Source organism: Aotus nancymaae, unplaced genomic scaffold (assembly GCF_030222135.1).
Source record: "Aotus nancymaae isolate 86718 unplaced genomic scaffold, 86718_ANA_hifiasm-v0.15.2.pri h1tg000029l, whole genome shotgun sequence".
Taxonomy (NCBI): Eukaryota; Metazoa; Chordata; class Mammalia; order Primates; family Aotidae; genus Aotus; species Aotus nancymaae.
This window is the reverse complement of record NW_026988442.1, coordinates 16,410,622-16,430,382: the sequence shown is the minus strand read 5'-3', so window position 1 is coordinate 16,430,382 and position 19,761 is coordinate 16,410,622. Positions and strand designations below refer to the sequence as shown.

The window sequence follows — 19,761 nt, the reverse complement described above, 5'->3', positions numbered from 1 at the left end:
TTCTGACCTCAAGTGATCCACCCACCTTGGCTTCCTAAAGTGCTGAGATTACAGGCATGAACTACCACGCCCGGCCCTGCTAATATTTTCTTTTTTCTTTTTTTTTTTTTTGAGACGAAGTCTCACTCTTGTCAGGCTGGAGTACAATGGTGTGATCTCAGCTCACTGCAACCTCTGCCTCCCAGGTTCAAGCGATTCTCCTGCCTCAGTCTCCTGAGTATCTGGGTCTACAGGTGTGCACCACCAGGCCCAGCTAATTTTTGTATTTTTAGTAGAGGTGGGGTTGTAGTGGAGGTTGCAGTGAGCCAAGATCATGTCGCTGTACTCCAGCCTGGGCAATGAGAGCGAAACTCTATCTCAAAAAAAAAAAAAAGGAAAAAAAATCAGTGTACATGGTCTGATGGGAATAATACAGGAACTAAATATTTGAAATGAGGACCGTTAAGGAAAATCCCAGCTGTGGATGTGCTGGCAAGACTGCACTTATTTCCCCTGAGTGTGGTGATTTCATACCTGTGTCTGGGCCTAGAGCGGTGTCGGGCATGTAGTGGGTACTCAGCGGATGTTTATTGAATAAATGAATGAGCAGGTGAGCACACCTGTGCATGTTGAGAGACGGAGAGAGGATGAAGAGCTTGGGAAGATGGCCCTCTCCAAATAGGAAGATTCAGGCTATTTTTAGCATCAGACTGCCAAGGACAGAACCAAAGTCGCCTTGCTCCCCAGTCAGTCAGCTGGACCTGTGTACCCCACAGCACTCCATCTTCAGCTAAGGGATGGCTCTGGGTGGGTCTTCTATGCCTAAGGCTGGGTAGGGCTTAGTAAATGCTCAATATGTGTTTGCTGCAAACCATGCAATGATAAGCCTTCAAGAATCAATCCCAACACCATCTGTGCTCACAGACAGTAAAAGTGCAAATGGTGATGAGCTTTCCCTAAAACCGCTTGTAATTATGGCTCTGTCCGAGTGTTTATCACAGAGTTTCATTCAACAAATGCATACTGTGTGTTGACAGTGCCAGGCACTGTTCAAAACACTAGAGACTTTGCAGTATGAAAAGCAAGATTCCTGCCCACAATCTAGTTGGCAAGGTGGACAGTGAATAAATAAGAAAGAGTGTGAGAGTGATAAGTGCCAAGAAGAAATAAAGCAGTGTTCGGAGGATACGGAGTGCCAGGGCATGAGTGTGTGAGCACAGGCCTCAGGGGAGGCCTCAGCAGGAAACTATGGGAGATGGGACGAGGGGAGGGGGGCGTTGGGAATCAGGTCACACAGAGCCTTTCCAGGGAGAGGACTTGGGATTGATTTTAAGTGTGACAGGGAGGATTCTGAGTAGGGGAGTGAGACGACCTCACCCCTGACCTGCTACAAAGAGAGGAAGCCTCGCAGGAAGTGGTAGCAGGCTCTGTCCAGGTGAGAAGTGGTGGGCTCTTGGCTCTGTTCTGACCATACCAAATAGGGCTTTTTGTTAGGTTGGATGTAAGGCTGAGAGAAAGGAACCAATCAGGGATGGATGACTCCTGAGAACCTCTTATCCCTGAGACCAACAACCAGATCCCTAGTGTAGCTACCCTTTCTGATTCTAATAACTGTTGTGACAGTGGCCAGGGTAGAGTGGTTGAAGAACCTTGCAAAAGATATAAGGTCTTGGTCACTAGTTCAGCTGGGTTGGTTGGACTTCTGGGCCTATTTTCAAATATTTAGCCCATTCCCAACCAGCGTTTTTTCAGGGTTACAGCACAGCTCAAGAAGAGACTCTTCTCAAAGGTATAGAATACAAGCCGGCATTGTAGTGCACACCTATGTCCCAGCTACTTGGGAGGCTGAGGCAACAGGATCACTTGAGCCCAGGATTTTGAGGCCTGCCTGAGCAACATAGTCAAACTGTCTCTAAAAAATTTTTTTAAAAGGCCGGGCATGGTGGCACACGCCTATAATCCCAGCACTTTGGGAGGCCGAGGCGGGTGGATCGCCCGAGGTTGGGAATTCAAGACCAGCCTGACCAACGAGAAACCCTGTCTTTACTAAAAATACAAAATTAGCCAGGTGTGGTGGCGGGTGCCTATAATCCCAGCTACTCGGGAAGCTGAGGCAGGAGATTCGCTTGAACCCAGGAAGCAGAGGTTGTGGTGAGACGAGATTGTGCCATTGCACTCCAGCCTGGGCAACAAGAGTGAAACTCTGTTGCAAAACAAAAAAAATTAAGGTTCAAAGGTCAAAGGGCTCCCAATCAGGCAAAAATAACAAAAGGAAGCAGAGACCCTACTGGTGTCAACATCTTCTCAAAGCATATTGACTTTGGGTCACCTTGTTAAATTAACTTTTTAATTCTAGTAGCTTTTTGACAGATTCCTTAGGATTATCTACATATGATTGTATTGTCTGTAAGTAAAGGCAGTTGTATTGTGTCTTTTCCAGTCCATATACTTTTAGTTTCTTTTTCTTTTCTTTTTCTTGCACTTGTTAGAACCTTTAGTACAACATTGAGTAGAAATGGTAAGAACATTATTGCTTTGTTCCCAATCTTAGAAGGAAAATAATCAATCTTTCCCATTAAGTATGTGAGTTGTAGATTTGTTTTGTTTTGTTTTTTTTAGACATAGTGTTGCTCTGTTGCCCAGGCTGGAGTGCAGTGGCCCAATCTCAGCTCACAGCAACCTCCGCCTCCTGGGTTCAAACAATACTCCTGCCTCAGCCTCCTAAGTAGCTGAGATTATAGGTGCACACCATCATGCCCACATGCCCAGCTAATTTTTCTATTTTTGTAGAGATGGGGTTTTACCATGTTGACCAGGCTGGTCTCCAACTCCTGGCCTCAGGTGATCTGCCTGACCTCTCAAAGTGTTGGGATTACAGGGGTGAGCCACTGTACCTGGCCTTAGTTGTAGATTTTTCACAGATGCTCTATATCAGGTATTCTTCTGTGGTAGACAGAATAATCATCCCCCAACAATGTTCAGGTCCTAATCCACAGCACCTGTGAATATGTTACCTCACATCGTAAAAAGAGTTTGCTGATGTGATTAAGGATTTTGAGGTGGGAAGATTATTTTGGATTGTCCAGTTGGACCCAGTATAATCACCAGGATGCTTATGAGAGGGAGGCAGGAAGATTAGAGTTAGAGGCAGGAAGATGCTACTGGCTGTGGAGACTGAGGAAGGAGCCATGAGCAGAGGGATGCCTATGGCTTCTAGAAACAAAAAGAAAAGAGAATGGATTCTTCTCTAGAGCCTGCAAAAGGAACACTGCCCTGCTGACATCTTGATTTTTGTCCAGTGAAACTCATTTCAGACTTCTAACCTCCAGAACTGTAAAAGAATAATTCCTGTTACTTTAAGCTGCTAAATTGATGGTAACTTGTTACAGCAGCAATAGGAAACTAACACACTCTATCCATCGTTTTCTGCTTTTGTTTTTTTAATCATGAAGGGTGTTGAATTTTGTCAAATGATTTTTCTGCATTTTTTTCAGGTGATCATGGTTTTTTCTTGTTGTTATTGTTGTTGTTTGAGACAGAATCTCACTCTGTTGCCCAGGCTGGAGTGCAGTGGCGCGATCTCAGCTCACTGCAACATCCACCTCCCGGGTTCAAGTAATTCTCCTGCCTTAGCCTCCCAAGTAGCTGGGATTATAGGCATACATCACCAGGCCTGGCTAATTTTGTATTTTTAGTAGAGGAGATGAGGTTTCTCCATGTTAGTCAGGCTGGTCGTGAACTCCCTACCTCAGGTGATCCACCAGCCTCAGCCTCCCAAAGTGCTGGGATTACAGGTGTGAGCCACCGTGCCTGGCCCAGTTCTTATTTTTAAAATAAATTTTAATTTTATATATCCTCATCATTAATCAAGTGATGTTCAGTTTTGTTTTGTTTTTTTGAGATGGAGTCTCACTCTGTCACCCAGGTTAGAGTGCAGTGGCACAGTGTCAGTTCACTGCAACCTCTGCCTCCCAGGTTCAAGCAATTCTCCTGCCTCAGTCTCCCAAGTAGCTGGGACTACAGGCGCTTGCCACTGCACCCAGCTAATTTTTGTATTTTAGTAGAGACAGGGTTTTACCACCTTGGCCAGGCTGGTCTCAAACTCCTGACCTCGTGATCCACCCACCTCGGCCTCTCAAAGTGTTGGGATTACAGGCGTGAGCCACCACACCTGGCCTATAGCTACCACTTTCAACACCAGATCCATAAGCACCACCATAGGGACTGCTCAAGCTTCTTCTACCAAAACTACCCCTTTCATGGGTCTATAATTTGATTGCTATTGTCCACTATAATTGCTAAAATTAATAATAAAAATAAAAATAAAAAAATAATTGTAGGCTGGGCACAGTGGCTCACGCCTGTAATCCCAGCACTTTGGGAGGCTGAGGCAGACGGATCATGAGGTCAGGAGATTGAGACCATCCTGGCCAACATGGCAAAACCCCATCTGTACTAAAACACAAAACATTAGCTGGGCGTGGTGGCACATGCCTATAATCCTAGCTACTCAGGAGGCTGAGGCAGGGGAATCACTTGAAGCTAGGAGGCAGAGGTTGCAGTGAGCAGAGATCATGCCACTGCACTCCAGCCTGGCAACAAAGCAAGACTCCATCTCAAAAAATAAATAAGCCGGGCGCGGTGGCTCACGCCTATAATCCCAGCACTTTGGGAGGCCGAGGCGGGTGGATCACGAGGTCAAGAGATCAAGACCATACTGGTCAACAAGGTGAAACCCCGTCTCTACTAAAAATACAAAAAAATTAGCTGGGCGTGGTGGCACATGCTTGTAGTCCCAGCTACTTGGAGGCTGAGGCAGGAGAATTGCTTGAACCCAGGAGGCAGAGGTTGCGGTGAGCCGAGATCACACCATTGCACTCCAGCCTGGGTAACGAGCGAAACTCCATCTCAAAAAAAAAAAAAAAGAAATAAGAAATAAATAAAAATAAAAATAAAAATAACGTCCACATGCCCACTTGCCAGTGGAAATTACCTAACAAACGCTTTGTAGCCCCCTCTCGTACTTCACTGTATTAGTCATTCAGTTGCTTTTCTTCAGAGCTTTGCCGTGTGTCTCTGTGAAACATATAATGTCATCTTGGCTATCTTTGAACTTTAAATAGAATCCAGCTGAATGTATGTTCTGTAATGTTCTTGCTTATTGTTTCCAAGATTTACTTATGCCTATGTATGTAGCAGTTATTTTTACTGCTGTATAGCATTACACTCTATAGTCCACAATTCATTCTACTCTTGAGCTCAAATGAGCTGTTTGCCCTTTTGACTTTTACAAACAATGCTGCCATGAATATCCTTGTTCGTGTGCCTCTAAGGTAATGTGCCTGGGTAGAACTGCTGGGTTGTAGGGTGAGTGCATGTTCAGCTCATCTAGTTAATGCCAAACTATTTCCAAGGTGGCTTGTGTTAATCTCTTCCACCAGCAGGCTGGGAGCTCCTACTTCTCCACTTCCTTGCTGGCATCTACTGACGTTTTCACATCCTAACACTTCTGCCACCCGAGTCTTTGTAAGAATAGCCAATGCTGAATGTTCAAGTACATGGTGCCAGACTCTGTGCTGAGGGCTATGTGTGTGTGTGATTTCACCCTCACAAGATCCCCATCTATTATGAATGTGTTATTGATGACCAAGAGAGCAAGTCTTTATCCTGCTTCTGCCCCAGACACTTCCCTTCTGCTGGGGCCCTGTGGCCATGTTTCCTATCTTTGTTTCCCAACCTGGGTGGCGTTGAGTCCCAGCAGGGCCTTGGTGCCACCCTGGACCCCTCTCTCCTCAGGCTGTTACTCCCTGTCAGTCCGCCTCAGCCACCCTGCTTCCTGGGACCGGATCAGACACTACAGGATCCAGCGCCTTGACAATGGCTGGCTGTACATCTCACCGCGCCTCACCTTCCCCTCACTCCAGGCCCTGGTGGACCATTACTCTGGTATGGCCTTCCTCTACCTCCAGGAGTAGGCTAGGATAGTCTATGGGGAGGAGCAGGCAGTTGTGCTCTTGTATATTTTACCTGCTATGGAGTATTCAAACAGACAGAAGAGAGGCCTCCCCTATTTTCATGCCAGGCCCTGTGCCAAGAAATGCAGGCTGGGAGCCCTGTCTTTACTTCATGCCCTGGCAGAAAAGCCACAGATCTCCTCTGTAGGCTCGGGTCAGTACCTTGCCTACCACTCTGGTTCTGATTCAGAGCGCCTGGCAGCAGTTCTCTCCACAGGAACCAGGCCCAGAGCTGCTGCTGTGTGGGATTCGATCCTGACTCTCCTTAGCACTTCCTGATCCTGTCCTTTCACAGACACCAGAAGATGCAGTCACTGGGCACAGCATCAGGGGACAGAGAGCGAAGAGCACTCCTGGCAAACTCATTGGGGTTTTCTGCAAGTCATTCCCTGCGGGAGCAGGCACTGGCAGTGGAAGTAGAGACTGGGCATTCCTTAGCTTTTTCCTGCTCAAAGCACTTTCCTAACCAGAACTCGGGCTCAAGAGGTCCATTAATTCACCCTAAATCGTACAGTGGATTGTCTCCCAAAATTAGCCCAGAAAGACCTTTGACTGTTATCTGTCCCCATGAAAGCGACAGCTTGGGGCTCATGTCCTGTCCCGCTTTGGTAGCTATGCCCCCTCCTGCCACGTGTAGAGGTTGTCAGGGTGAGGGCTGTTGGGGAGAAGCAGGGTGAGTCGGCCATGTCAGGGATGGGGGTCTCTTCCTCAGAGCTGGCAGAAGACATCTGCTGCCTCCTCAAGGAGCCCTGTGTCCTGCAGAGGGCTAGCCCACTCCCTGGCAAGGACATGCCTCTACCTGTGACTGTGCAGAGGACACCACTCAACTGGAAAGAGATGGACAGGTAAAGTGGGGGAACTCCTGGAAACATGAAAGTGGGACCAAGAGTTAGAAGGACCCACCCCTGGAAACCCACAACCCAGAATGCACCTGTCATACTCAGGGATACCTGGGAGCCAGAGCCAGAGGGCACTGCCTTAACTCCTGAAGCCCAGCCCAGGCTCAGCAGGTGGGGCTGGGGGAGCTGATCTGATAGGGAACAGGGGAGCCCCGTGAGGTCTTCAGCAGGAGTGAGAGGTTTTGAGAACAGTGCACTTTTGTGTGTAGTGAATGCAGGGAGGAGAAGGAGGCTCCTTGACCCAGTTCTCTTCTTTTGTCCACAGCTCCCTCCTGTTTTCTGAAGCTGTCACAGGGGAGGAATCTCTTCTCAGTGAGGGTCTCCGGGAGTCACTTAGCTCCTACATCAGCCTGACTGAGAAGACTGTCTCTTTGGATGATGCCTAGGCCCAAAGGAGAGGCAGAAAGGGAAACCAAGGCTGTAGCACCTAGAACCCCAATTCAGCCCAACCTCCTGAGCATGCTAGAGGCAAGGCTGTGCACTCAGTGAGGGAGGGCTGGAACACAGAGGTGCATCCAGGGTCCTACCGGTACCTTGCTCTTTCCTCCCTTGGCCTTAGGAAGTCACCTACCTCTTCCCTGTGCTGTGATCCCACCTGCAACCTCTAGTCTGAGTGCAGAAAAGTTGGGAGCAGGGCCAGGGTTCCAAAAAGAAAGTAAGCCTCCTGGGGGTGTGACCCAGCCAGTTCTTGAGTTTGGGGTTGCCAGTACCATCTGGATGCCCTGCCTGTTGAGTCCCATTCCACATCCCCACCGTTAACCAGGCCCCACCCGCAAAGTAGAAACAACCCCTAGCATCAATGAGAAAATCATTTTCAGAAAATTTACAAGTCCCGTTGAGACCACCACCACACTGCAGCAGGTCGGACTGTGGCCTAGAAGGGAAAGCTGAGATGATGTCGTCTTACCATAGCAGCAGATCTTGGGTGGTCCAGCCGCTACATGACCCCCAGAGCAAAGAAAGAGAAAGACTTCTGACAGTCTAGGTCTTCAAATGTCCCCCACTGAGGACAACAGCCCCAGCTCTCAGATTTTTTTTTTTTTTTTTTTTTGAGACGGAGTCTTGCTCTATTGCCCAGGCTAGAATGCAATAGCGTGATCTTGGCTCACTGCAACCTCTGCCTCCTGGGTTCAAGCAATTCTCCTGACTCAGCCTCCTGAGTAGCTGGGATTACAGGCCCATGCCACCATGCCTAGCTAAATTTTTTGTATTTTTAGTAGAGATGGGTTTTTTTAACCATGTTGGCCACGATGGTTTCGAACTCCTGACCCCAATTGAGCTGTCCGCCTTGGCCTCCCCAGGTGCTGGGATTATAGGTGTGAGCCACTGCACCCAGCTTAGCTCTCAGATTTGTATTTCATTTTGTGGCTTACCATTCCCTAACACACTGGCCTTGCCATCTTGTGGCCAAATACAAAATAACACCTCTTAGGTCTAGCACACTGCAGAGAGGCCACCCTTCTCAGTGCTGGGCAGGGGCATCAGAAGATGCTAAGACCTCTCTCCACAATGCCAAGACCGAGGCCATAGCCTACACCAAACGCAGCCCTTCATTTTCCTACTGCTCCCATAAAGAGCAAGAGGTCTGCTGGATCTGCTAAGGGAACAGGGAGAGGAAGAAAGAGGAACAAGGGACCACCTCTAGTGTTCCTACTGGGTTCCCAAGCTACAGGTGGGATGAAAAAGGCTTTTTCAGGTATCATCAACAGGTTCTCAATTAAAGATCTGATTTATTCAAGTATCTGAAAACATTCTACAATGGAAACTGTTAGATGCTGCCTGTACTGTGCTATGGACCATGCACATACAGCCATGCTGTTTCAGAAGACTTGAAATGCCACTGATAGTTTAAAAACTGTACAGCTGATGGAGAATCGAGGAAGACAATTTAATGTTTCATCATCTGAATCCGGAGGTGCATCAAATTAAATGACAGCTCCACTTGGCAAACAGCTGTTACTTGATGGTATCCAGGAAGAAATGGTGATGGATAAATTCAGAAATGCTTCCCCAAAGGTGGGTGGTTTTTTAAAAAGTTTCAGGTCACAACCCTTGCAGAAAACACTGACACCCAATACACTGATTCGTGGTCCAAGAAACACGGGTCTTCCAAGTTCCAAGGGGCTGGGGCTCCCCAGTGATCAAGTTTCTGTGCTGTTATCAAGAGGGTCCTTTGGACTGGACAGGGAGCAGGTGGGAGGTGTACACCATCAGTCATAATGGATGGCAGTGTAAAAGATGATCCAAATGACCTAGTGAGGAGACAAGCATGGTTCATAGGTCACCTGGGTTAACACAGGCCAATTCCACAAAACAAAAATGCCAGATGAGAATGTACTCACAGGGGACTCTCCAGGGGCTATTCATTGCACAATGTGCTTGAGGCGTTTAAATTATTTCAATGAAATCAAGCTGTCACTAACAGAGCCCAGGACTGCCCACCTGCACTTGCAAAGGAACTCCTGATAAGCTCCTCCCCTACCAAATGGCAACCCCAGGCCCAGGGAGTTGAGGTTCAGATGTGGAAATGATTCAAGTAAAGCACACTACACTGCTAGCAGGTGCTACAGCTACCAGTGTGAAAGATTTTATTGGCTTGGGTTAGAGTCTGGACACATAAGGTGTTTGTTTTTTTTTTCTTTTTGAGTCCTGCTGGGATTCAACAGGCGCATACCACCACACCTAATTGTTTTTTCCTGTAGAGATGGGTTTCACCATGTTGCCCAGTCTGGTCTCGAACTCCTGGACTCAAGCAGTCTGCCTGCCTCAGCCTCTTGAAATGCTGTAATTACAGGCATGAACCACCATGCCAGGCCATGAGTATAATTTAAAAAAGAAAAATGAGTCAGATGCAGTGGCTCACACCTGTAATCCCAGCACTTTGGTAGGCAGACCACTTGAGGTCAGGAGTTCAAGACCAGCCTGGCCAACATGGTGAAACCCCATTAACTAAAAATACAAAAAAAAAAAAAAAGCCAGGCATGGTGGCTCATGCCTGTAGTCCCAGCACTTTGGGAGGCTGAAGAAAGCGGATCACTTGAGGTCAGGAGTTCAAGACCAGCTTGGCCAACATGGGAAACCTCATCTCTACTAAAAAAAAAAAAAAAATACAAAAATTATCTGGGCATGGTGGCTCTCGTCTGTAGTCCCAGCTACTCAGGAGGCCTGAGGCAGGAGAACTGCTTAAACCCGGGAGGCAGAGGTTGCAGAGAGCCAAGATAGTGCCACTGCACTCCAACCTGGGTGAAAGAGTGAGACCTTGGGTCAAATAAAGTGTACATTTCAGAGGTTTTCTGTGTGGACACAGTTGTGCAAACATCACCGCTGATTCCAAAACATTACTCCAAAAAGAGCCTGTTTCCTTTATCAGCTACTCTCCTTCCCCTTCCTCCCAGCCACTGGCAACCACCAATCTACTTTTTGCCTCTACAGATTTGCTCACTGTGGACATTTTGCATATGGTATCACACAATATGTGGTCTTTTGTGTCTGGATTCTTCCACTTAGCATAATGTTTCAAGGTTCATCCCTGTTATATAGCATTTATCAGTACTTCATTCCCTTTTAAGGCCAAATAACATTATACCATATGTAATATAGTATCTTATTTATCCATTCATCAAGTGATGGCCGTTTGGATTGTTTGTACTTTTTAGCTATTATGAAAAATATTTCCTAGTTTCTTTTTTTTTCAGTTGGAGTTTTACTCTCGTTGCCCAGGCTGGAGTGCAAGGGCATGATCTCGGCTCACTGCAACCTCCACCTCCCAGGTTGAAGCGATTCTCCTGCCTCAGCCTCCCAAACAGCTGGGATTACAGGTGCCTGCCACCATGCCCAGCTAGCCCAGCTAATTTTTTGTATTTTTAGTAGAGACAGGGTTTCACCATGTTGGCCAGACTGGTCTTGAACACTGACCTCAGGTGATCTGCCTGCTTCCGCCTCCCAAAGTGCTGGAATTACAGGCATGAGCCACCACACCAGGCTCTCCTAGTTTCTTTTTCTTTTTTCTTTTTTTTTTTTTTGAGGCAGAGTCCAGTCTGTCGCCCAGGCTGGAGTGCAGTGGCAAGATCTCAGCTCACTGCAACCTCTGCCTCCCGGTTCAAGCGATTCTCCTGTCTTAGCCTCTGGAGTAGCTGGGACTATAGGCGTGTGCCACCACGCTCGGCTAATTTTCTGTATTTTTAGTAGAGACAGGGTTTCACCATGTTAGGCAGGATGGTCTCGATCTCCTGACCTTGTGATCCACCCACCTTGGCCTCCAAAAGTGCTGGGATTACAGGCGTGAGTCATCGCACCCGGCCGGCTCTCTTAGTTTCTTTTTATTTATTTATTATTATTATTTTTTATTTTTATTTTTTATAAAGACGAGGTTTCACCATGTTGGTCAGGCTGGTCTTGAACTCCTGACCTCCGGTGATCCACCCGCCTTGGCCTCCAAAGTGCTTGCATTACAGGTGTGAGCCACCACGCCCGGCCTTAGTTTATAATATGTAGCCAGGGTTGAGAATCAGATGTAGAAGCTAACGATGGGCCCTGGATTTACACATTAAAGAACTGTACAGTGTATCACACCACATCTTCTGGGATATGGTTCAACACAGGCCATGGCTCTGAGCCTCAGAAGCCTTTAGAAAAATAGCACCCTGATCGCATAGTATTAACTCAGTCAGTGAGGTCCCTTCTTGTGAGTGACACCTCATGAAATGAACAGTACCTGTTGTAAAACTATCAGCTACACATACCATGAACAAGGCAAAAGAGGTCATAAACCCTTCCTTCGTGAGCTCCCACGTGCCGCCATATTCTTCCTCATCAATCTGTAGGTAATTGCTGAAGTAGAGGTACAGGACTCCTGCATTGATCAGGCAGAATCTGAAGCGAGAGAGAACAAGTACAAAACATAAACTCTAAGCTTAGAAGAGTCAAAACTTAAGACCAGGTTTGGTGGCTCACACCTGTAATTCCAGCACTTTGGGAGGCTGAGGCAGGTGGATCACTTGAGGTCAGGAGTTTAAACCAGCCTGGCCAACATGGTAAAACCCCGTATCTACTGAAAATATAAAAACTAGCCAGGCATTGTGGTGGGTGCCTGTAATCCCAGCTATTCAGAAGGCTGAGGCAGAAGAATCGTTTGAATCCGGAGGTGGAGAGGTTGCAGTGAGCCAAGATTGCTCCACTGCACTCCAGCCTGGGCAACAGAGCGAAAACTCTATATATAATATATAGTATATATAGAGAGTAAGTAATTCTCCCAAGCCTCTTGAAGTAAGACAGAATGGCTGCTAAGCCATCCCAAACAGGACCAAACAGAACCTGACATAGGACTCCAGAGAGCTCCAGCTAGGGGGTGGCTATTGGAGAAACACATGTGAAAGTTGCTGCTTCACAGCCTAGTTGAGCAGGCAATACCATTTCCCCTGTATAACTCCCAATGGGAGACCATTTCTGGATGTCCACTGTCTATTACTGCTACTGGATGCAGACGTGAAGATGATCGTTCCTGCCCTCAGCTCACCATCAATTAGGGAGCTAAGAACAGCAATGAGCTGGGTGCAGTGGCTCACGCCTATAATCCCAGCACTTTGAGAGGCTGAGGCGGGTGGATCATGAGGTCAGGAGTTCAAGACCAGCCCAGCCAACATAGTAAAACCCTGTCTCTATTAAAAATACAAAAAAAAAAAAAATTTAGCTGGGTGTGGTGGTGGGTGCCTGTAATCCCAGCTACTCAGGAGGCTGAGGCAGGAGAATTGCTTGAACCTGGGAGATGGAGATGCAGAGAGCTGAGATTGTGCCATTACACTTCAGCCCAGGCAACAGTGCAAAACTCCATCTCAAAAAAACAAAAAACAAACAGCAATGACAGTGGAATTGAAACCAGCAGTTTCTGAGTACCCCCAATGTCTTTGACCCACATAATATACTTAGCTGGTGTAAGAGTTGGAATGAAGGGAGCATAAACACTGCAGGAATGCAGTAAGCAGTGATATATCCTTGCCCTCCTGATCTCTTGTTTTCATAGAGTGATCAAGACCTTCTTTGTAATCTTCATTCATTCATTCACTTATTCGAGACACAGTCTTGCTATGGTGCGATCTTGGCTCTTTGCAACCTCTGCCTCCCAGGTTCAAGCAATTCTTGTGCCTCAGCCTCCTGAGTAGCTGAGACTACAGGCATACGCCACTATGCCCAGATAATTTTTTGTATTTTTGGAAGAGACCATGAACTAATGGGCCTGGCCCTTTCCAGTTATTGCATCTAATCTAAATGGGGGACTGTGTATTTCAGGCCACATCTCTTCTGAAGGCTGAGGTGGAAAAATGCAAGAACTGATTCCTCTCAATGGATGAAGCGTGGGCTGGTGTAGGGGAGGGCAGTGCAGTCGTGCAGAGTATAAATCAGCAGGGGAGGAGTACAGGGAGACTCTGAGGCTATGTGAGCAAGGTGGGGATGGGGTAGGATGCTCATACTTCATACTTCAGGAGTCTGGTGAGCAGTAAGAATATGGACTTTCTCACAAGTGGAAGAAACAGGATGGCTAGGTGGAGGGCAGTGGCTCATGCCAGTAATCCCAGCACTTTGGGAGGCCAAGGTGGATGGATCACCTGAGGTCAGGGGTTCAAGACAAGCCTGGACAACATAGTGAAACCCCATCTCTATTAAAAGTTCAAAAATTAGCCGGGCATGGTGGCGGGCGCCTGTAATCCCAGCTACTCAGGAGGCTGAGGCAGGAGAATCACCTGAACCTGGAAGGCGGAGGTTGCACTCCAGCCTGGGCAACAAGAGCGAAACTCTGTCTCAAAAGGAAAGAAAAAAAGATGACTAACTGGTTTAGACCTGTACTCATGTTTCAAGACATGGAAGCACACCAGACAAGTGGCTGAATGGGGGAGGGGTAAGAAGACCCAAAGCTGTAAGCCTAAGGGCCTCTGAGTACAATGGTTGCAGGAACAGAAATGAGTCAAGAAGAAAGAAATATTGTCCTTAGTTTGTCAGAAATCTTGGCACCTAACCAAATCTGGCCACCTTCCTCTGACAGGAGTTTCATTTTGGACAGGCTGACTTAGTGGCTCTGGATGGAGATGACTAATAGCAGTTGGAAGTGTCACTCTGAGGCACATAATAAGCTAGGGCTGGAGAATGACTGGAGACTCAGGGAACCGGGATGACAGGGAGAGAGAAAGAGGCTGAGAAAGGGGCTGACGTAGGCCCTGCCTTCCAAGGATTACACAGTAAGTACAGACTGAAGTCACAGAAACAAAAGAATTCAAATCTAATGCCTGATGTTCAAAGCAAAGGGTCAGGAAAGGGATGGAAGGGTTTTAACTGAGCTTCAAGGGTGGGCAGCGATGGAGTGTGGTGGCTCGTGAGTACAGGTCTATACCAGGTTTAAATCCCTGCACTCTGGGAGGCTGAGATGGGAGGATCATTTAAGCCCAGGAGATCGAGACCAACTTGGGCAACATAGGGAAACCCCGTCTTTACAAAAAATACAAAAATTAGTCAGGTGTGATGATGCATGCCTAAAGTCCCAGCTACTCAGGAGGCAGCTAAAGTCGGAGGATCACCTAAGCCCAGGGAGGTTGAGGCTACAAGGACCTGTGAGCATGCCACTGTACTCCAGCCCAGGCTGGAGTGACTAAGACACACACACAAAAAGGTAGGCATTATCTCTATTTTGTAAATGAGAGAGAAAACCACACAGCATATATGTAGACAAAGAGATGAACTTGCTGGAGTAGGGGTAAAAAAAAGAACATGAAAAACTGAGGCCAGGCATGGCGGCTCACACCTGTAATCCAAGCATTTTGGGAGGCCAAGGTAGGACTGCTTCAGCCTGGGAGTTTGAGAGACCAACTCGGGCAACAGAGCAATGCATTGTCTCTAACAAAAAAAAAAAAAAAAAATAGCCACACCTGGTGGCACTCATCTAAAGTCCCAGCTGGCCGGGCTCTGTGGCTCATGCCTTTAATCCTACCACTTTGGGAGGCTGAGGTGAGTAGATCACCTGAGGTCAGGGGGTCAGGCATTTGAGACCAGCCTGGCCAACATGGCGAAACCCTATCTCTACTAAAAATACAAAAATCAGCCAGGCGTGGTGGCGGGCACCTGTAATTCCAGCTACTCAGGAGGCTGAGGCAGGAGAATTGCTTGAACACACGAGGTGGAGATTGCAGTGAGCCAAGATCACACCACTGTATTCCAGCCTGGTGACGGAGCAAGACTGTCTCAAAAAAAAAAAAAAAAAAAGGAGAAGGGACTGTTCACTTCTTTTGGGTTATATTCTGAGAAAATGGACAACTCAAACATTTGAAATATATTTCACTCCTTTTACCCTAGAGTAAGGGAATGAGAAGAGATGTGTCAGCCCTAAAACAATTAATGTGGTTTTCCATGGGGGAAGGGTGACAGTTTGTACTGCCTGAATGAAAAGAGAAAAGGCCAGGAAGAAAAAAAATAAATGTTTGAGATGATTAATAGCTGGGCACGGTGGCTCACGCCTGTAATCCCAGCACTTTGGGAGGCCAAGGCGGGTGGATCACGAGGTCAAGAGATCAAGACCATCCTGGCCAACATGGTGAAACCCCGTCTCTTTAAAAAAAAAAAAAAAAAAAAGAGATGATTAATATACCAATCACCATGATTTGATCATTACACATTGTATACACATATCAAAATATATGTACCCCCAAAATATACGCAACTATGATACATCAAAAAATGCAAAAAAAAAAAAAAAAAAAAAATGGAGATATAAGGACGGTCCCTCCTATCCACTTCTATAACAGCTTGCCCATGATTCCTATCTCGAATCAACTCTCACACATCTTTTTTTTTTTTTTTTGAGACGGAGTCTTGCTCTGTCACCCAGGCTGGAGTGCAATGGTGTGATCTTGGCTCACTGCAACCTCTGCCTCCTGGGTTCAAGTGATTCTCATGCCTCAGCCTCCTGAGCAGCTGAAATTACAGGTGACCACCACCATGCCCAGGTAATTTTTTTTTTTTTTTTGAGACAGAGTCTCACTCTGTTGCCCAGGCTACAGTGCAATGGCATGATCTCAGCTCACTGCAACCTCCACTTCCTGGATTCAAGCAATTCTCCCGCCTCAGCCTCCCAAGTAGCTCAGACTACAGGCGTGCACCACTACACCCAGATAATTTTTTGTTTTTTTTAGTAGAGATAGGGTTTCACCGTGTTACCCAGGATGGTTTCAATCTCCTGACCTCGTGATCCACCTGCCTCAGCCTCCCAAAGTGCTGGGATTACAGGCATGAGCCACCATGCCCGGTAGTTTTTGTATTTTTACTAGACACAAGGTTTCACCATGTTGGCCAGGCTGGTCTCGAACTCCTGACCTCAGGTGATCCACCCACCTTCGCCTTCCAAAGTGCTGGGATTACAGGCATGAGCCACTGCATCTGACACATGTCTTTTAAACTCAATCTGACGAGCACGTGAACTCACTTTCAGTGCCTTGTGAATAAACTGAGCCATGGCCAGAGGCTGGTATCAAGTGTGCTGCCACTGGCCACAGAACACAATAAAACATGGAGGGCCCAACCTCCTATTTTGGGGCTGCTTTTAAAATAGAGGGACCTATGCTGGTCGCGTGGCTCACGCCTGTAATCCTAGCACTTTGGGAGGCTGAGGTGGGTGGATCACCTGAGGTAAGGAGTTCGAGACCAGCCTGGCCAACATGGCAAAATCCTGTCTCTACTAAAAATACAAAAAAATTAACCAAGCATGGTGGTGGGTACCTGTAATCCTAGTTACTCGGGAGTCTGAGGAAGGAGAATCACTTAAACCTGAGAGGCAGAGGCTGCAGTGAGCCGAAGTTGCACCACTGCACTCCTGCCTGGGCAACAGAGTGAGACTGCATCTCAAAAAAAAAAAAAAAAGAGGGACCTATGCCAGACATGGTGACTCATGCCTATAATCCCAACACTTTGAGAGGCTGAGGAAGGAAGATCACTTGAGCCCAGGAGTTCAAGACCAGCCTGGGCAATGTAGAGAAATCTTACCTCTACAAATTTTTTTTGTTTAAATTAGCCAGGTGTGGTGGCTTACACCTGTAGTTCCAGCTACTTAGTAGGAGGCTAAGGCAGGAAAATGACTTGAGTCCAGGAGGTTGAGGTAGCAGTCAGCTGTGATGGTGCCACTGTGCTCCCCTACCTGGGCGACAAAGTGGGGCCCTGTTTCAAAAATAACTAAATAAAATGGAGTGACCTGAAATAACTTCTGCCAAATCCAAGGTTTAGCACATTAAGCACAGTGCCAGGCACAAAGGAAATGGTCATCAAATACAAAAGTTTCTTTTTTTTTCTTTTTTTTTGAGACGGTGTTTAGCTCTTGTTACCCAGGCTGGAGTGCAATGGCGTGATCTCGGCTCACCGCAACCTCTGCCTCCTGGGTTCAAGCAATTCTCCTGCCTTAGCCTCCTGAGTAGTTGGGACTACAGGCATGCGCCACCATGTCCAGCTAATTTTTTTGTATTTTTAGTAGAGATGGGGTTTCACCATGTTGACCAGGATGGTCTCGATCTCTTGACCTTGCGATCCACCCGCCTCGGCCTCCCAAAGTGCTGGGATTATAGGCGTGAGCCACCGCGCCTGGCAAATACAAAAGTTTCTACTTCCCAAACTTGCACAGGTACAAAGATCACAGCAGAACTACAGTGTATGCCACCAATAAGTAATGTGATAGCCTCTTGCTTAAGGTCACTTTAGACCCACGAATGAATGGACTGGCCCAGCCTTCAGGAAGGCAGGAAGGTAACCTGCCTGACCTGAGATACTCCTGAGGAGTGGTGCACCAGACCCAGGAGTGCCATTGTAGGGCTACTTCTAACACACACACACACAGAGAGAGCGAGCGGGAGCGAGAGAGAGAGTGCGCGCGTGCAAGCTCCAGAGCAACAATGGCTTTTCTATAAAAGGAAACCTCTATTTAAAAAGAAATGATACCATGAAAACGTAAGATATCCAAGACTTACCCTGCAATTCCCAAGAAACCTCGTAATGGCAAAACTCCCCAAATGACACCCAGGACCACAGCAATGATCTGTCGGAACCAGTAGATCACATCTAAAAATTCATCCTGTAGAAAAGATAGAAAATGCAACAATTATCTGGGGTGGGTGCCACAGGACAGCCAGAGTGGGAAATATTAAATCTTTCTGCTAAACACATCCAGGGAATTTCTTTCCCCCAAAGGCAACAGTATGTGCCTCCTGCTTCACCTCTTATTTCTACTAACGTGGTAGAAAACGATATTTAGACATCATTAAGTGATCATTTCCAGAACCTGTGCTCTAAATCAAAATTCTAGAGCTGCATAATGATGCTGCACATATTAGGATTGTGATAGTAATTGTGCTGCTGGCCATACATACAGATTAGAAGAAAAATGCTGGAGGCAGGTGCCAGCATATTTAAGTTTCATGGAAGAACACAGAAGACGACTCAGGTTTCTGATCTGCCCTAGATTGCAGAAACCAGTCCTTATACAAAGAAAGAAAGAAATGACACAGCAGATTAGAGACTGCAGGTTTTGTAAGAGCTGGGCAGGGATGGTGGCAGAACAAGGGCACCTTCAGGAAGTGCCTCCCATCCCCCCTTACGGGAACTTCAGGAAGGAAAACCCACTTCGGCAGTCCAGAATACTAAAGAAATGACTGCAAATAAAATATTATTTTCAAGCTACCTGAAATCAAGCTGCTTGTGATGGCCCCTTCCAGATCATGGAGTTACGAAGCAACCTCCGAATGGGATGAGTTAAGAACGTCCTGGAGTCCCAACCATTTCTCGCACATATTTGGTGGCGTTTCTCCACCCCAAAATCTCACACTCACCCACGGGGTGGTCTTAGTCTCCTGTCTGGACTCACGCTTATCAAAGTATTCTGTCCTTTTATTCAACAAGCAACAGCAGCTCAAGATCAGCGGGCCTCAGTATGTTCAAAACGCTTTAATGCACCAGAGTACCCCACTTCAGAGTTATTCTGAGAATTAATTAAGATTCCGCATGGAGAGCACTTGGCACGTAGAAATCAGTAGAAGTCTGTTACCGTTACTGTTTGTACCAACGACTGTGTTAGGTAGTTAATTCGAAAGAGACGAGTAACTTACTCAAGACCCTACTGCACATAAAAGGCGGAGGCTGAATCGAATTCAGCTCCCTTTCTCGTTCAGGCACACGCCCTGCCCGCGGATGACAACGCCTCTCCCCGCTCCTCGCCGCTCCCTCATGACCAGGGAGCTTCATCCTTAAGCCACCCTTCAGGAAGCTCCCAAGCCGAGCTGTCCGCCCTGTACCCGCCAAGTTCGCTCTGACACCCTTGGGCCACCCGCTCGATAGCGCCGGAAAGGGGGCGAGGACAGGCCCGGGCCCGTCTTCCCGTTCCCCGAGTCCCAGCCGGCTCCTCGCACCCGCGCCCTGTTCAGGCTCCACCGTACCTTGTCCTCCCAGGCCGCATCGCTCCGCAGCACCTTGCTCCAGACGGAGACTTTGAGGGCCCCGTTGGCCAGCTGCGGCTGAGGCGGCTCCTCCTTCCGCCGCCCGCCGCTCATCCTCCCGTCGCGCCGCCCGGGCCGGGCCTGGGGCGCGCGGGCTGAGCCGAAAGGAGTCGGGATCTAGGGTCCGCAGGTCACGGCGCTGGGCGGCTGCAGGATCAGCAGTCCCGTCCTGCGATGCGCTGCGGATCCTCCCACCTGGCCAAGCTGCCGGCTCCACTGGTTCCACAGAGCAGGTTCCACGGAGGGAGGGGCGGCGCAGTGTCGCGCGTCCTCCCGCCGACGTGCCCACGCAGCCAATCGGCTGCCGCGCATCCTTCCGATTGAAAGAGCGACCGTCGCCTTGGCGCAAGCGCGCTA

At 47.8% G+C, this 19,761-nt stretch overlaps 2 protein-coding genes across 7 annotated transcripts in view; one reads left to right on the top strand and one right to left on the bottom strand.

The window, feature by feature from the left end:
- The window catches only part of SLA2 (Src like adaptor 2), a 30,330-nt gene extending 21,189 nt beyond the window's left edge, over positions 1 to 9,141 (top strand). For 4 of the 5 annotated variants that reach the window (XM_064382393.1, XM_064382392.1, XM_064382396.1 and 1 more), the window contains 3 exons: positions 5,776 to 5,925; positions 6,706 to 6,838; positions 7,158 to 9,141. In XM_064382393.1, the coding sequence (XP_064238463.1) occupies positions 5,776 to 5,925; positions 6,706 to 6,838; positions 7,158 to 7,278 (404 nt within the window). In that variant the 3' untranslated portion in view covers positions 7,279 to 9,141. The other variant, XM_064382397.1, reaches the window with a different exon arrangement.
- On the bottom strand, positions 8,603 to 19,649 carry RAB5IF (RAB5 interacting factor). Of its 2 annotated transcripts, XM_021665838.2 has the most exons (4): positions 19,345 to 19,639; positions 17,884 to 17,987; positions 11,635 to 11,764; positions 8,603 to 9,144 (listed from the first exon to the last, which is right to left on the bottom strand). In XM_021665838.2, the coding sequence occupies exons 1-4, from the start codon at positions 19,456 to 19,458 to the stop codon at positions 9,103 to 9,105; spliced, it is 390 nt and encodes a 129-aa protein (XP_021521513.1). In that variant the 5' UTR covers positions 19,459 to 19,639; the 3' UTR covers positions 8,603 to 9,102. The 2 variants fall into 2 exon arrangements, with proteins under 2 accessions (XP_021521513.1, XP_021521514.1); XM_021665839.2 differs by lacking the exon at positions 11,635 to 11,764 and having other exon boundaries at positions 19,345 to 19,649.
- Between the last annotated feature and the right edge of the window lie 112 nt (positions 19,650 to 19,761).

Excerpts from the sequence above, each read along its gene's own strand:
- RAB5IF (XM_021665839.2), bottom strand. The coding sequence starts at position 19,458 with ATGAGCGGCGGGCGGCGGAAGGAGGAGCCGCCTCAGCCGCAGCTGGCC. Across the intron at positions 17,988-19,344 it reads ATGCGGCCTGGGAGGACAAG|GATGAATTTTTAGATGTGAT; the intron begins GTACGGTGGAGC and ends TCTTTTCTACAG. Across the intron at positions 9,145-17,883 it reads GGTTTCTTGGGAATTGCAGG|GTCATTTGGATCATCTTTTA; the intron begins GTAAGTCTTGGA and ends TCTCCTCACTAG.